The 17,600-nt window shown below is 29.9% G+C and overlaps 1 protein-coding gene across 6 annotated transcripts in view; it reads left to right on the top strand.

Moving 5' to 3' along the window:
- Positions 1-17,600, top strand: part of roq (RING finger and CCCH-type zinc finger domain-containing protein roquin) — a 96,315-nt gene that overhangs the window by 69,360 nt on the left and 9,355 nt on the right. For 4 of the 6 annotated variants that reach the window (XM_076452475.1, XM_076452468.1, XM_076452480.1 and 1 more), the window contains 5 exons: positions 3,583-3,803; positions 8,041-8,173; positions 12,236-12,311; positions 13,297-13,395; positions 14,308-14,404. In XM_076452475.1, the coding sequence (XP_076308590.1) occupies positions 3,583-3,803; positions 8,041-8,173; positions 12,236-12,311; positions 13,297-13,395; positions 14,308-14,404 (626 nt within the window). Of the gene's footprint in view, positions 1-3,582; positions 3,804-8,040; positions 8,174-11,842; positions 11,895-12,215; positions 12,312-13,296; positions 13,396-14,307; positions 14,405-17,600 lie in introns of those variants that run through there. The other 2 variants (XM_076452485.1, XM_076452491.1) reach the window with 2 other exon arrangements.

The following is a 17,600-nucleotide window of genomic DNA, read 5'->3' as shown; positions in this document are numbered from 1 at the left end:
ACATCTACTTCAGTGGTTGTATGTTTAATATGGTTTTTAATTACACCTTTAGCTGATAGGTTTATTGTAGGCAGATTTCATCAAGTAAGTGTAGAGGACTAGGTTTAACAAGAAATAGTTTGAGATAATGTATATATCAACTAATATATTCCCTTATTTTCTTTTATAAATGGGAAGTGGAAATTTACATGAAGTTTTAAGATTAACAGATCAAAGAAATATAAAATTAGCTTTTGTAAAGTAATATGAATCATGACAAGAGCTTTCAAAATTCTGGTGCAGAAATTTTCTTCTATGGTTTAAGCTGGTAATGAGTATAACATGTTCAATATTTGTTTTGTAAAGATCTCCTTTCCAGATGGGTCACAAGTCAAAGGCCATGTCATTACATGTATTGATTTCCATTCAAACATTTTATTGAACTATTATTTTATAAATTTTAATTCTGGTATTAAACTGTAGATTGTAATTCAAATTTTCATATTATACATCATTTAATTTCTTAATTTATAAGTAAGTATTAAACAAACACACCTGAACATCAAATTTTGTCATATGATATATTGAATGCAGCACTGGTTCAAATTTGATGCTTTTGATGTCAAACTAAAAAATCTATAATTTCTAATGAATTATAAACTCATATAACCAATATTTACTGGCTAGAATATAAAATAAAAATATTTTATCTTTTCTATTTGCCGAGCTGTTGCTGTATTTAGTCAATCAAACTCAGTGCCTCTGCTCACCTGTTTTCATTTTTGGAAATGGTCTCTTATATATGCTTGCCTCTATATATAACATGTGAATAACCAGTTGTAAGCTCAGAATGTGCCTTTAGTGACTTTCTCAGCCATTTTCAGATATAATGGCATCCTTTCTCTCTCTCTCTCTCATTTTTTTTTTTAGACAAACCTTAGTGCTGGTAAGTTTAGTCTAGCATGTTCTAGATTTTTTTTTAGATATGAATACAACTTAATTATTAAACTTGATAAATTGTAATGGAATTCTGTAGTATTAATGGAGTAATTTATGATTTGGTTATCCATATATATAGACATGCACACGCTAAAAATTTCATTGCACATTTTTCAACCACAAAATATCTTTAGGCTTAAAAACTAAGACAAGCAGTAATGAGTGCAAAGGTCGTAATTAGAGGAGATAATTTTTTGTTTTATTTCCTTATTTACTGTTCTATGCTGTAAGAAAAATAAGCTTAGAACTTGTTTGTAAATAGTAATAATCTGTATACATATACAATGTAGAATAAATGAATTATGACAGTATTTTACCAAATACTAGTTCACTAAAACACAGCCAAGATAGGTCACTTTGTAAAAACTAAGTCGGTTTTATATTATTGGGCATGGTAACATGAGTGCACATGCACAAAGTCATTTTAACTTGTGTATTGTTAGCCAGGCACAACTGGAAGGTTAGTGTAATAAAAATAATCTATATAAATGTTTAACATTAAGAGGTTTAATCTATATAGTCCAAACATTTATGTTTTTGTTTTATAATCTGTAGTCATTCTAGAATGAAAAGGGCATGATTTATATTGATTTCTTAATTATTCATAGTGGTTACGAGGTTGGTTAAATCAACTGAACTCATTCAGAGATTTATTAATGAAAATAACACACAAAATTTTTCTTAAGAAACATTTGATAAAACTATCTGGATGTTATAAAGATTTGGCATGTTAAATTTGAAAAGTTTCCAGTTCATAAAACATTTTTAATCATAAAATTGCTTTGCATGTTGGATAGGCAACATGTGAAAATGAAAAATATTGCTTATCAAACCTTAAGTCTTAATAAAAAAAAAAAATCTGATATTTTGCCTATTAAAGCCTTTTAACATTTACTTATTATCTGCCAAATTTTGCAAACATAACACTTACTAATATAAAAGTAATAGCATGAAATAGTTACAAGATTTGTCTCAGACTGTACCCATGCTGAGAGTTAAATTTAGAGGACTATAGTTCCATTGAGAAAAATTTATAGAGAAATATTAACCATGCTGTGCTAAAACAGAGTACATTCATGAAAAATAACCTGTGGTGCTGTCATTCAGATTATGCATCACTTTTCAGTATATTATTTTGAAAATCTTAAGTACATTTACTAAAAATTGATATGTTAGTGTATGGATTCAGGAATTTGATTGCTTGGAGTATTTTTTGTTAAGATTAAAAATACTTTTCTGTATTTGAAAGTTATGAAATTTCATGTCACAATTTCTAAATTTTTTTTCATTAGAAACTTTATTTAGGTTCTTTACCTTAACTCTTATGTACATTTCTTAGTTTGACTGATCTCGTAACCACCATAAACAAATTTGAAATAAATCTAAATTACTCTCTCTCCTTTATATAATGATTGAAAATTGTGACATGTAATTGTTTCTCCTAAATAGCTTAAAAATCATAACAGTATACATTTGTTTATTGATAATTTTATTCTTTTGTTGTCCAAGTGATAATATTTTCATATAAGTTGCAAATCTCTTGGCAAATGTGCAGTTCAAAGAAATTACTTGGCAGACATGCAGTTAATGTTTACTGTCTTGAATTAGGTGACCCACAAGCATATCTTAAGGAAAGATTTTTTTTTAATTGTCTTACTAAATTTAATCTTATCTAACCTAATAATTTTCAATTTTTTACAGTTTGGTTACATTTATAATAATAAATAAAGGATATATATGAAAAACAAAAATATATAGTACATTGGTTTTTTTATTATTTTTATAAACATTATTTAGTTAAATAATACATCTAAGAATACAGTCTTGTAATTTATCTTAATATTTCTGGCTTTCTAATTTTGTGCTAAGAGCTTTTAAAAACTCAGTTAAACTTGTAAATATGAATAATGTGTGAAGTAGTTTCAAACTGGAGGTGAAACAAACAATTCTCTGTACAAAAAAACAACATAATACAATATTTGATAGATTAAAACATTGGTTTTCTGTCAGCTCTAAATAATGTGAAAGAGAACTATTGGTAATTTGTGAAAGATGTGACAGGTGGGCATAGTAAGTAGGTCTAATTTTCTAGTTTATGACTCTGAAAACAAATAAATTGTAGGCCATGAAAAAAATTTTTTGCCTGAATAATATTTATATTATAGTTCATAATTTAAAGTAAATTCTATGTTTCTTGGAAGGGTGGTAAACAAGACAAGTGGGAAAATCTAGAAAGCAAATGTAACAGCTCTCAAACTAAGGGATACTGAGGATTTTTTAAATGTTTACTTTTAAAATTAAGAACTTAACATATACAAGGTTAGAATATGATTTATTAACTACGTTTTGGTGTGTAGTTTATTTTGTATGCAGTGATAATAAAGAAGTTAATTGAATTTTAAAGGTAACTCTGAAAATTTGTAACGTGTGCAGTTACACTTGCCTGTAATAAGAAGATTAAATATTATTTGAACCTGATGTTCTTAGATGGGGATTCAGTTTGCCTGCTTGTCCACACAGATGTATATAATATTACAAGTTTAATTTACTTTTATTAGATTTTTGGGTTAAGTTTTAGTAGTATATTTTGACTTATATGTACAGAAGAGGACATGGATACACAGATGAAGATCAGTTCATACCATTTGATCCACCCTTTGTGTCAAAGTATGGTCCTATATCCCGCAAAATTCGACCTCAACATGTGCTTCCAATACAAGTGAGTGTAGCTCAAATTGGTGCTCTAACAAACCCCACCAATGTGATGCGTCATCCTTTGTCTGCTGCTACTGCTGTACCATCTCTTTTTACTCCAGCACCCCAAGGTGAGGCACTATAGAACTTAATTTGGAATGCATTATCCTTTTGAAGATTTTTAAATTTTTTTGTGTGAGGGTATAATCTTTTTACACTAATATATTATGCAGGATTTTGTCATTTTATGCATATGTCATTGGGTAAGTAGAAAAATAACAGTAAATACTTGATTTAATAATGAAATACATGCATAATTTTAACCCATTAAATGCATAAAATAATTAAACAATTTTCTGTGCAAGTCACTGTGTTACATTCAAAATTGTATGTAAATAAAATTAACATTATAATGTATATTATAACCCAGTTTTATGTTATCCAAGACTTAAGTCCTCTATTTCAAATGAAACCTTTACAAAAATACTTAAAACTTCAGATGTATTGTCACATGGCTCATAAGTTATGAAAATTCTCTACTTTGTCTCTCTGCATATTCAGTAAATTAATACCAGTTGTACAGATGTAATCTAGACGACAATAATTAACACACACACAATGCAAAGTTATCTGAGGGAATGCAGTAGAAACAGGTAATAAATTTTTTCAACCTCTAATGGGTGCCACACCCACCTCCAATATATTTGTTTGTCTTTTATAATCTACACATAGGGGTTACATATGGGTGTACATATTAATTAGAAAGAGCTCATTTTACACCAACATTCACCTTGGCTATTTTGAAATTCACACACAATTGATATCATGGAGTATGTATAACGTACTTACTGTTGTTTCTCACTTAAGTATGTTAGAGATACAGTTAAACTGTACTTAGATCTTACTTTTATATTTTAGTCAATGATGTATTATTTGTTTTAAAATGCATAACTGAAAAGTTTAAACATTTTATTAAATATGCATCATACTTTGTGTCAGTTCTCAAAGCTTGCAGTATTACGTGGTGCACGAAAATTTTGCTTCTCTACCAAAGATGCTGCAATATGCTCTGGGTTAAGATGAATAACAAATGAAAATATTACATTAAAAATTAGTTATATATATATGGAAAAGACCCAAAAACAATCTTTAAAGATACTCTACAGAAATAAAAGATATGTTCTTTTTTTTTTCCTCTTTTTCTAATTTTAATCATTTTATTGCATTGTATATTGGTTATAATAGCTAGTTAGCGATATGGAAAAGAAAGTGAGAAATAAAATTTAAAAATTTATCTTTAAAAAAAAGACTTATTCATTTAGGAGATTCTACAGATTATTCAAAGGAAACATGAAAATGATAATGCACAGAAAAGTATTTTTATACTTAAATTGCCTTGCATTTGAACTATTCAGGGTTTGAGTGCAAATGATTACTACAGATAAATAACATATTTTATTACAAAGATGTAATTAAAATAATGTAATTTTTGTTACTAAATGTTACTAAGTTTTGTGAGAACATCTAGAATTACCATATATATTGTTGCATAAATGCACTTCCCTAGTCAAGATGATATGAAATAATTACACAACTGCTAAAGGGCTAAAATGCAGTTAATATTTATTTGAAATGTACCCAGCATACCATTAAATAAATAAACCCTCATCTTCAGAATAAAAATCAAGTATCTCCATGACATGGTATGCAAATAATCCAAAAATATAAATACAAGTGCAGCTTCATGCTAAAGACCATATATTACAAATAAGCTGTGCCACAGATGAGTGGATCTTGGAAATTAACCATATTTTCACAAGGTTTTGTGGTTAATCAACAGGAGGGCAATAAAAGTCAACAGGAAACCATCAGGTCACTTGCAATACCACATTTTACAGTGAATAAGATGACAGTGCAGTTTTTTGTCATATTAGGGGAAAAGTGTTTTTTTTTTCATTGTCAAGGTATCCAAAACCAGCAGAACAGACTCTTCATGATTTGAGAATAATCTATGATACATCAAATTGTAACTGTTATGTCAGGACAAATGCAAGTGTTTTCCAGTACCAATAGGAGTTATCATAGCATAGTTAGATAGAAGATACTTCTCACCCCAGGCAGCATGTGTATCAATAGTGGTGGACAATACAGATGCTGTAGTAGTTTTGTTTTGTTGTTTTTTGTTTTGTTTTTTAACAAGGACACTGGTTTTTCCCAAAATAGAGATTTTAAAAATCCTCAGGTGGTGGATGCACCCGATTTTATCAACTATCCTCTTAGTAGGAAATAATAGTATCAAGCATGGTTGTTCCATATTTGAATTTTCCCAGCAAAAGCATCCCAAAAACTATCTTCTATGAAATGTTCATTTAATTTTTTCAGGTGCTGGGGGCAATCTCACAGGCTCAGATTTCAGATTTTATAAACAATGTTATTCCATGTTTCTGCTACACTGAAAAGGGCAGATCCATTAAATGCTAATGGCCATCTTGTGCCATTTTGCTTTTTTCATGCCTGTTTATTTAATGAAATAGCATTCTTTCTTTGATAGCTTGTACAGATTTTTGTGCTGGACCCAAATAATGTTCATTTCAAATAGTGCAAAAACAAAAACATAACACAATGCAACAGAAATACATAAATAGAGGTTAGTTTATTGAATAAAATCTTTATAAAGTATGAAATGATAGTCAAAGGTTTGTATCCAGAAGGGAAAAAAGTAGGTTGTATTTGTGGTTACTTAAGATCATGTGTAAAGCTGATAACCTGTTCAATGATGTATGCTGGTTTTGGAAAAGATTGTGTGATGTTCTGAATTAGTGAAATTAGAGGGTAAATTCCATTTTCCTTCCTCTTTTTTCTGTTTAATCTATATGTATACATAATATGAACCTAGTCATCTTAGGTTTCATTATGTTGTTCATTCAAGTGAGAAACTATCATCAAGGTTGAAATGCCAACTTTGAGAGTTAAGTTGTACATATTGTTACTAGGGGACTACTTTTATGTTAATGTGTTTTTGTTTCATTTGAACCAGCTATTTTCACATATCTGACTTCAGGATATAATTGGTAGATTCAGATGTGTTATGGACAATACCTTTCCATTGGTATTTGAGGCATATCACTTTTGTTCTTTCTGTGTATTACTGGAATGTGCCTTAATTTGATGTATTTTTTCTGTGTATGACACTATTTCTGTTTTATTCCAATAATGTGACTCTCAGCAATCATCAAAAGTAGGGAAGTGCTTGTTTCTATGTTGTTAAATTTTATATGAGTAGGTTTGAAGCTTAAATATTTCTTCTTTGCACATAAAAATTATAATGGGGCAGGTGGAAAATTTTCATTTTTGATTAGCAGTTTGAATTTTATTACTTTATCCAAAATAAATGTCAGTATGGAAAAATATATATCAAAACAAATTTGTGTATCTGAACATTTCAGAGGTTTAGACAGAATTTCTTAAATCCTAATGGATTCCATCATGAAAATACAATAGATATCAAGTTGATACTGGGTAATTATTTTTTCCAAAGCAGTTACATCATTAGTGAGCATTCTTAGCTAATCTTATGTTTATGATATCAGAAAAACGTGGATTCAAGAAGCCTTGTTATAAAATGATAAAAATCCTATAACAGTAAATAAAAAGATTCTTCTTTCAAAAGCACTTGAGTTATAGGATTTTTATAATTTTATACTAACCTTATGTGTGGCTCTCAGACACTCTCAAGGGCTGCAAGATCATTTTACCATTCATAAGAAAAAACTTATTTTTTTGAATGAAAACTACTTGTATTTTTTACAATGCAGCAAGGCTTTAAATTAACCTCTTGATGGCTGGCATGTCTTGGTTATGGAATTTTCAATAATTAGTTACATTCTCATTAACCTATAAAAATACATTAAATGAGTCATAAAGCCATTGGATAAATAGATTAAATCTAGTGAAAAGTTTTTTCTCTATTTGTGTACATGTGTATAATTTTTCATAGTACATTTTTTTTTTTTTTGCTCATTGTGCTATGTTCTTTCAATTAATCTTTGAAAACTATTACAATTTCAAACCTTACAATTTAAAATGTAAAATAAAAATTCATGTAATTAAGATTATACACCATTCAGAGCTACTATTATCTCTTTTTCAGTTATATTTTGGTATACGTTAAAATGAAAACTTGTGTGCAGTCCTGTAATCTGTAATAGTAAATTAGTAGAATGAGAAGCTTTGAGACACAGTATAATACATTTTCATGTTCTTAAACCATTGTAAATGTTTCCCAATTTTTAAACTTCTTTCCTAATGTTTTACTAATCATGTGTGTGCATTTTTTTTATATTTTTTTTATTCACATTTATCTGGCAGGTTTTGCTGTACCTTTTGCATTTATCCCTACTGGACCAGAACAGTTCGTTCCAGTGGGAGCAGTAATGGAATCCTCCCCAATAGTTGTCCCACTGAACATGGAATGTGAACCTCTGTCAACCTTGCACACTACGTAAGTACAGTCCTTCAATATTGGGTAATTAAATTGTAACAGTTGTTTTCTGTATTTTGTCTGAATTATCTGCAGAACAATATGTATTACACTATTTGAGGTACAGGTCAGTATTTACTGGAAAAAATTCATATGTAGTTTATTTAAGAACCACTTTTCACTTAAAGTGTAGATTGTATCAGAACTTGGATGACTAAATGTGACACAGTTCTCACTCTTTTGATGACAATCCAATGAAAATGAAAGAATTTTAAGAAATTAAGAAGTCTTAATTTGAAATCATACTTTTACAGGCAGTTTTCAGATTGTTGACTTTAAGTGTTTGATACATTGAACTAATAAATTTAAAAATTTTTCTTCTGACTAAATTGCACTGACGGTAATAAATTTATGTGTAAATTTTTTTACTAAATGCAATTGACTTGTCAATACCAAGGAAGAAACTTTAGGGTATGAGAGACAGAAAGAGGTATGAATACATTCAACAGCAGAGTCAAAGTGTGCATGCATGTCATGACTTTTTAGAGAATTACATTGAAAATTTGAATAAACTACTTTATTATCAAATTGTGTGAGTAAACTTGGTAACAACATGTAGTTAATGAATCAACTTTTAATATTATATAAGTTTTAAGCTCTTAATTTTATAAGGAAATATTTTTTTAAATCCTCAATTGCTTCTATTGTGAGAAATTACATTTGTTCTGTAGGACTTCTGCCTTCTCTATTTTATTTATGACCTCTGAAGTATGGAAAGTAATGTGAATTACTCGTTATAATACAGGTATCACTAAGACAGTCTAATTTTGTATAGCCTTCAATAATTGTTTGCAGACTCATAAACTAGAAAAATCATACCAACTTGCCACACCTGCATGTCACAACCCTTCTTTCACATATTGCCAATACATTTTTCTGGTGTTTTATACTATATCATTTATAATCAATGGAAAGGTAAAGTTTTAAAATATTGAATGATGTATAATACTACATTGTTTTCAGGACAGAATTTTGTCACTTTTTTCAGTTTTGAAAATTTATTTTGTGGTGTTCAAATCAAACAGCTAAGAGAACTAATTTAAAAAGTAAAAAATATACAGAAGAAGAGCAATTTTTGGAATAAATTTATCAACACAGCTAGTTACAAAAGATGTCTCTGGTACTGAGGTATAGAAAGTGATCTGAAACAAATAATAAAAATCTTATCTGTACTGCTGCTGCTTGGAAATGAATCTAGCACATGCATACAATTTGCAGTTTCATACAGACAAATATTTAAAGTATGACATGTCAAGAGTTGCATGGAGTTATCTGTGAAAGACAGTTTAGACCCAGTAGGTTACTGCTATCACTGCATCACCAATGACTTTGTTCCAAGTAAAACAGACCGTAGACTGTTTTTATAATATATACACACACACACACACATTATTGTTATTGTTTCTCTAGAACAAAGTTTTTTTTCTTCCTTTTTCAGTGATGTTGAGAAAACCCACTTGTAGAGAAATATATATGCAAAAACGGCTCGTTTGGGTTGAGAAAATATTTTACATAGAAGAGCGAACGTAAAACCGACTCACGCACACCACAAATATACGGCATCCCCAAACCTCATAAACCAGATTGTCCATTACGACCAATAATGTCCACATATGAATTGTTTAATTACAATCTTGGTAAATACATAGCATGGGCATTCTACAAATATGTAACATCAGCAAGCTCATTCATCAAAGACTCTTTGAATTTCAAGTCTAATCTAAATCATCTTAATCATAAAGCCTTAATGGCCAGTTTCGATGTTATATCCCTCTTTACAGAAGTTCCAACCACTGAAGCATGCAAGATAGCCTTAGAACTCTATATCCGAGACCCTAACCCAACTATAGACATTCCCAATAACCAATTAGCAACCCTCATAGAATTCACCACGACAAAGACAAACTTCATGTTCAACAACCAAAACTATATACAAACAAATGGCCTAAGCATGGGCAACCCAGTATCACCAGTTCTAGCCAATATTTTTATGACACAAGTTGAAACACAAGCATTACATCCACCACTATACTGGTACAGATATGTAGATGACACGGTTGCGGGATTCAAATCTACAGAACACATACTTAATTTTTTCAATCACATTAACTTTATACATCCCAACATTAACTTCACATGTGAACAGGAAGAAAGCAATCAAATATCATTTCTTAACCTCAAAATTACAAGAACCGACACACAATTCAAAACAGAAATCCACCGAAAAATCACCCATGCTGGACTATACATTACTTGGGACTCAGCACATGAAACAAAACAAAAACTCAACACACTAAGAAACCAAATAAACACAGCCATAAAACTATGCTCACCAGATAAAATTAATGACGAATTAGACAAAATAAAACAATACTTCATCAACATCAATAAGTTTCCTCCACAAATCGTACAAAACATTATACGCACACACCTAGACAGAAAGCAAAATCAACCAACTAAAGTAAACATATCTCACGAATCAAAAAAATCACGAAACCATATACTGCTGTATACCATTTATTCCTGACATCAGCAGACAAATAATCAACATTTGGCAAAAACTAGTAACAAAATATGACATTCCAGTTAATACCAAATTTATTCAAAAACCAGGCACAAAACTGAGGTCTATACTACGTAAAAACTACACTGACAAACACAACATCAACATTATTTATAAAATACAATGTGATAACTGCCACGACTTCTATATTGGAGAAACAAGTAGAAAAATGGAAACCAGATTCAAAGAACATAAAAAGTCACCTTCACACGTTTTCGAACACTGCAAGTCAAATAAACACAACATAACCATAGAAAACACTCAAATACTAAATAAAGAAACAAACATAAACAAATGCAAAATTAAAGAAGCCTTACTTATACAACAACTTAAACCCAAAATAGACCAATACAAAGGAACGCCTTTATTCCTATATTAATAAATAATAAAATAAATAATATAAAATTGTATATTCAAACATCTAACACCGCCCTCTACATTCCGACACTCAGTTACACAACCCCTTTCAAACATGTGGTCAGCTTCCGGTCAGTTACCTCTTTCTTTGTGAACCTGACGATGACCGAAGAAGGTCGAAACGTTGTTCGCTCTTCTATGTAAAATATTTTCTCAACCCAAACGAGCCGTTTTTGCATATATATTTCTTCCTTTTTTTTGTAACTTGGCTAGGGAGTCAAAAGTGAATTACAGTATTTTTTGTAAATTTTCATAAAAATTGATTTAAAATAAGAGAACTCATAGATTAATGAAATAGATGAGTTCATCATTTATGATTTAATTATTCATTTTAAATGTTGTGACTTTGTGTAGTTTCATTTGAACCTTAATCCTGGCATGATCAGAGTTTTCTTAAGTTGAGTTTCAGATTTTTTTTAAATTTAGAAATTAAAAGTATTATCTTTATGAAATGAAAAAAATTACAAAACACTGAAAGGATATGATAAATTGTTTTGCAGAAGTTGAAAAATTTTCAGCTTATTTCTTCTGAAATAAAAGTGCTAGATGTACCAAAAGTTAATTACACATAAATATTCAAGTCAAACTTATTATTTATTTATTTTTTAGTCTGAACACCTAAAGCAATATTTGTTACTCACTTCTTACAGCAATTTTATTTCAGTATTCAGCCCTTGTAGAAAATGTCCAAGCTGATTAGATGTAAGTGTAATTTGTGTAAGAAAACATTTTTAATCTGGCAATAATGGGTAATAATATTCAGTGAGTTAAATGTATGTTTATATTTGTAAATATGTGAATTTTTTTTAGTAATGATGTACCTATTTTTCTTAATTTTAGTCAAGGTTTGTTTTTCAAAATATTTAGTTTTTTATGTGCTTTCATATATTTTTCTTTTGTTTGAGCCTGTATTTTTTTTAAAACAGATCCCAGAAAATAGAATGTGAAATAAAGTCTAGACATTAAAAGATTAATGTTAGATATTTTAATTTTTTTCTAACAATTTATGATTGTTTTCAACAGATAGTGTTTGAATTTTCTAGACTGGCTGCACATAATCTATGTCAAGTTAGGACTCAGGAAATGGAACAGTTACAGAATACTGTGGAAAAGTTTCAGGTTTGTAAGAATTGTGTTTACTTTAAAGAAATATTTGTATATTGTCTTAAGAGCACTGAAGTATTAATGTAATATTTTGGAGTTCTCATGAAAGACAGTTAACTGTTAGGGTTTATTTTGGAGTTCTCATGAAAGACAGTTAACTGTTAGGGTTTGAATGTACTTTATAGATTACTTCTAAAATATAATTTTTCCAGACTGAAAACCAGGGTTTTTCTTGTCTAAGCTGTTTATAATGAACACTTAAATTTCATCTTAAATATATATTTCTAGCTTCTCTGGTTCCATTTCATAACAGTTTGTTTGTCAACTTAAATATTATTTTTGCATGTAGCTGTGTTGATTATGTGCAGTTTGCTTGCTGGACAGCTACTCAAGTAATGTCACGTTAGGATAGATTCTGATCGAGTTTATGTATGGTGTCCTGTTATTAATTTCTATGTTTTTGCAGTGCATCCATTTAATAGTAATGAAACAAAGTTAGTAGATTTGAATTTAACAATAATGCAAAGTTATTTCTGGGGCTGTAAAATCTTTGAAAAGTCTTGAAATTTTGTTTTTAATCAGGTGTGTAGAACTTAGTGCTATGACAGATATTTAAGTCAGATGTTTTTGGTTATCACTACCTCTAATAACACAATTTTGCATAATATGTACCTTAACATTAATATTTTGTGAGACTTCATGATATCTGTGTATTCTCTCCTAAGATAATTCAAACATCAGATGATTATCATGATATACTTGTATTTTTGTTACCTATGTCTGTAAATGTTTGAAGTATATTTTTCTTCCATACTATGTTATGTTTTGCTCTCCAGATATACACTTTCATTTTGTTCAGTTCTACAACATGATTAGTGGTATACCTTTCTAGTTGTTTTTTTTGTAACATTAGACTGCTAGTACAGTTTTCTCATGTCGTTTCTTCTGAAATAGTTCTTTATAGATACAAATAGCTGTTGTTGTTGTTTTTTCTTACTAGATCAGTTCACCGGAGGATACTGTAGAAAGTCATCGATTGAAGGAAGAGCTGTGGGCAGTGGAACAAACGATACAGCATAAAGAACGTGTTTTAAGTTCTGCAAGTTTATTTTATTATTCAGTTACTTTATTTTAATTTGTTACATACAGAATTTTATAATATAAATATATGCTATTCCTTGATACACGTAAAAATAAAAATATTCAGACTATTTGTTACAATGGTCACTACAAATAGTATATCACTCACTAGCACCAGAAATTATTAGTCTACATACACTGGTAAATAATGATTTAATATAAGCAGTGAGCAGCCTATGTTAATAGTATACCTGATTTAGGATTTTTAGTTCTGAAACTAATTGCTAAACCTCAGAACAACAGACCATATGAAAGAAATATGTAGGTGATAACATTTCAGCTGACTTCTGTTCATGTGTTTTTAACTGTATTTATTCACATGCTGTACTTAGAATTGCTCTTGTTATCATTTGAAGTTATCTCGATGTCATGTAAACATCTGTCTCACAGATAAGGTGTATTATGAATCTGGGCATGACATATACAATTACACATATGTGAGGTGGGGGGGTCTTTCAGTATTGACTTTTGAATTATCTATTTTATGTGCTCTTTGACTGTGTAATGTACATTGCATGGTTAACTTTGTTTTCCCAAATGTTTCAGTAGTAAGTTATATCTCATGACACATTTGCTTTAGTTGTGACTATTAGAGTGAGTTCAGTATTAAAGACAAGAATTAGAAGCAATTGATTGAAGTAATCACCATAACCCACATCCTTATCATATAATGAAGAAATGCAAGCTTGGACAAAAATGTAGCATTTAAACCTAGTAGTTAAAGTGGCAAGTGTCTTAACTGAGCATGATGTATCAAAGTAACTTGCTATATGATTGGTTGTAACTACACAAATAATTAGTCAGATTTAATATTTAAAGTAATATCTACATGTTTGTTAACACTTGTATGTACTGCAATGCTAATTTTCAGGAGGAGGGGGATTTTAATGATATAGAAAAACAGTGGTTGCAACAGCTTGAAGAAGAAGAAAACAGTTGGAATGCTGCTGACAGTTCAAAACCAGATGGTAAGTTATTATCATCTAACAAACATACAAAAAAAGATGATAGCATTTTGTTTTATCTAAATGTATATCTTGTAATTTGTTAGAAGCAAAACCATTATTCAGTGGTCAGACTATTAAAAATTATGATCACATGTAATATTAGCTTAACTAATTTTGTTTATTGTACTTGTGCATGGAATATTCAAGTAATGGAGGTCACAAATGATAAATTAATGATACAAATATGTGATACATTAACAAGTAAATTTACTGTATCCAGATACAATAACAATATAAACATTTAATTATTTTATTTAGTGTCATGCTTAACTCTGTCAACATGGGCTCAGTCAATTTGATTGACCATGTGACCTCTTTGTACTCATTTAGTCTTTATAGATATAATACTTCTAACTCTCAATGTAGTAAGTATATCTTCACCAAATTTGGCAATCTTTCAGTTAACATTACAAGTCTTTCACAAACAAAAAAATCATACTTTTTAGCAGAGTGTATTTGATAAACTAAAATAGTATGTAGTATTTGTTTTAATATTCCATGTGTAAAATAATTTTCCTGTTGAAATTAAAATACTTTCCATCTTAAAATCTCATTTTTTTTGTGTAATCCCAAAAACCTCCGAATTACCTTTGAACTGTTTTTATCCCAGTAAACTATATATTTTATCTGTTATTTTAACTACCTTATCTCAAAACTGGATTGGTGTCTAACTACTATCCACACCAAAATAAATTATAAATCACTCAGAACACCATTAGTTCAAGTTGCACTATTTAATCACATTACCTACATGTTGCTTGCTTGCATATCTCTTAAAGAATATTTTATTATATTATTATTTTATCTAATATAATCTTACCTAACCACAAAAGGTTGCTATATTTATATTTTAGTTGCTTTTATAATAATAAAGAATAAACATGAAAAACAATAAGTTACTTACCCATTCTTCTTTTTTTTTTGCTGCAGACATTTAAGTCTACATGTTGTATACTAATGGTAGTAGTGCATTAAATAATTATTTATTTAAATAATGTGCCAAATAATATACATTAATAACATGCAAAAAGCAGATAATTTTCCCTAACTCTCAAAATGTTTCTAGCTTTTTTAACTATGCAACAACATCCATTGCAAATTTATTGAAGCTTGCCATCGTAGTTTCCATGAGAACTGTTGCACATCCATTCAGAACATAATGTGTTACAATACATCATTTAAGTTCTATTGATTGTAGACAGTATATAATTAAACATGAGAACTATTAACAATGTATTTGCAGTATAACTTTTAATACAGCAAGTGTATCTTCATAAAATTTGGTAGACTTTTAAGAAAGTTTACAAGTATTTTGTATTTAAAAAAATCAGATTTTTAATGAATTATTTTTACCAAAGATTTTTTTGTGATAATAAACTTGTTTTATTACTAATCTGAGTGCAAAGTAATTTCATGTTATGATTAAAAAAGAAAAGTATTGTTTATCCCAAAAATCTCAAATATTACTTGTATTAACTCTAAAACCTTCTAAATACATTTCAAATGTTTGTTTTCAGTAAAACTTTATATTTTGTTATTTTCTATGTGGGGTCTGTCACCTGACCAACCTTGTAACCATCATTAAGAAATAAAGGTCAATTATGCTTTTTTATGCTAGAATGACTACATGTTAAAACACAAAAATACAAGTGTTTAGTGTAAGTAGCTTAAGTCTCACAATGCTATATATTTATTATTTTTTATTATATTGACCTTCCAGTCATGCCTACCTAACTATACATAACTTGCATTGATGTGATGCATGTGCACTTGTTACATATCAATATAATAAAACTGACTTTTAGTGTTTCCTGTCTTGGCTAAGTTTTAATGGATTAGTATTTTGTATTATAGTCACATTTCCATTATTATACATTATACAGTTACAACAGAAAGTGTTAGTACCCCTGGCGTCCCCGAGTAGTTTTTTGCTCATAACTTAAAAAGTATCACAATTAAGCTAATAGACGTACAATGTATTATAAATATTATAACACACATCTACATACATTTTTATGTAAATTAAATGACAAATAAACTGTTTATAAACAAATAACCAAAAATGGGAGGAGCAGAAAGTGTTCGTACATTTCAGAACGTGTGAAAAAACTGATATTCCCGTAAAAATTTTGTTTAGTTTGGCAAATAAAGTACATTATACAATTCCAGAACTAGACACTGGGTTCATAATTATTGGAATTTAGCCAGCAAAAATGTACTTCCGGCAATTTAGCGCCATCTCTGTCATTATCTGCTTGGTCATCATGACAAACAAGAAACAACTATGCAGTGATTTAAAAAAACCGAATTATTGTAAAATACAAGTCTCGTGTGTCTCTTGCCGGTATTGCTACACAACTTAATGTGACAAAATCTACTGTTCAAAGCATAATTGCCAAATGTAAGCTTACAGGATCAACTGCTAACCTCACTTGTTCTGGACACCCCATCAAAATTCCAGAGAGATTCAAGAGGAAGGTTCTCAAAGAAGTTAGTAGGAACCCTTGTTTAACACATAATGACATACAGAAACTGGTAAGGGAAACTGGGGTTGAAGTAAGCACCTCTACAGTTACGAACATGTTACGCTCTTCTGGGTTCAAAGCATGCCATCCTCGTAGAACTCCATATTTAAAGCCTGTTCATTTAGAAGCACGACTGAGGTATGCAAGAATGCATGTAGATAAACCATTTACCTATTGGAAGAGTATTCTTTGGTCAGATGAGACTAAAATCAAGCTTTTCAGCCACAATGATGTTTGCAATATTTTCCGTAAGAAGGGGGAACGAAATCTTCCAAAGAACACCATCTTTACAATTAAACACGGAGGTGGCTCAATCATGCTATGAGGTTGCTTCAGCTCTTCTGGTGTAGGCAGCCTTCACCACGTCAATGGAATCATGAAAAAAGAAGAATATGTTAATATATTAGGCACTTATAACAAGAATGATGCTCAGAACTTGCGGCTTGGGCATCGTTGGATCTTCCAGCAAGACAATGACCCTAAGCCAGTGATTCTTAACCTGGGGGTCGTTTGAAGTTTCTCGGGGGGTCACGGAAGGTTTGAGAATTATTGGGGAAATCACGGAGCAGTTTGTTGTTTTTGTAGCAAGTGCCTGTAACTGCCCACCAATGAGAAACACGCTGAAGTATGGC

The sequence above is a fragment of the Tachypleus tridentatus genome, chromosome 1, assembly GCF_004210375.1.
Source record: "Tachypleus tridentatus isolate NWPU-2018 chromosome 1, ASM421037v1, whole genome shotgun sequence".
In the NCBI taxonomy this organism is placed as follows: domain Eukaryota; kingdom Metazoa; phylum Arthropoda; class Merostomata; order Xiphosura; family Limulidae; genus Tachypleus; species Tachypleus tridentatus.
This window is presented reverse-complemented; position numbering and strand designations above follow the sequence as displayed.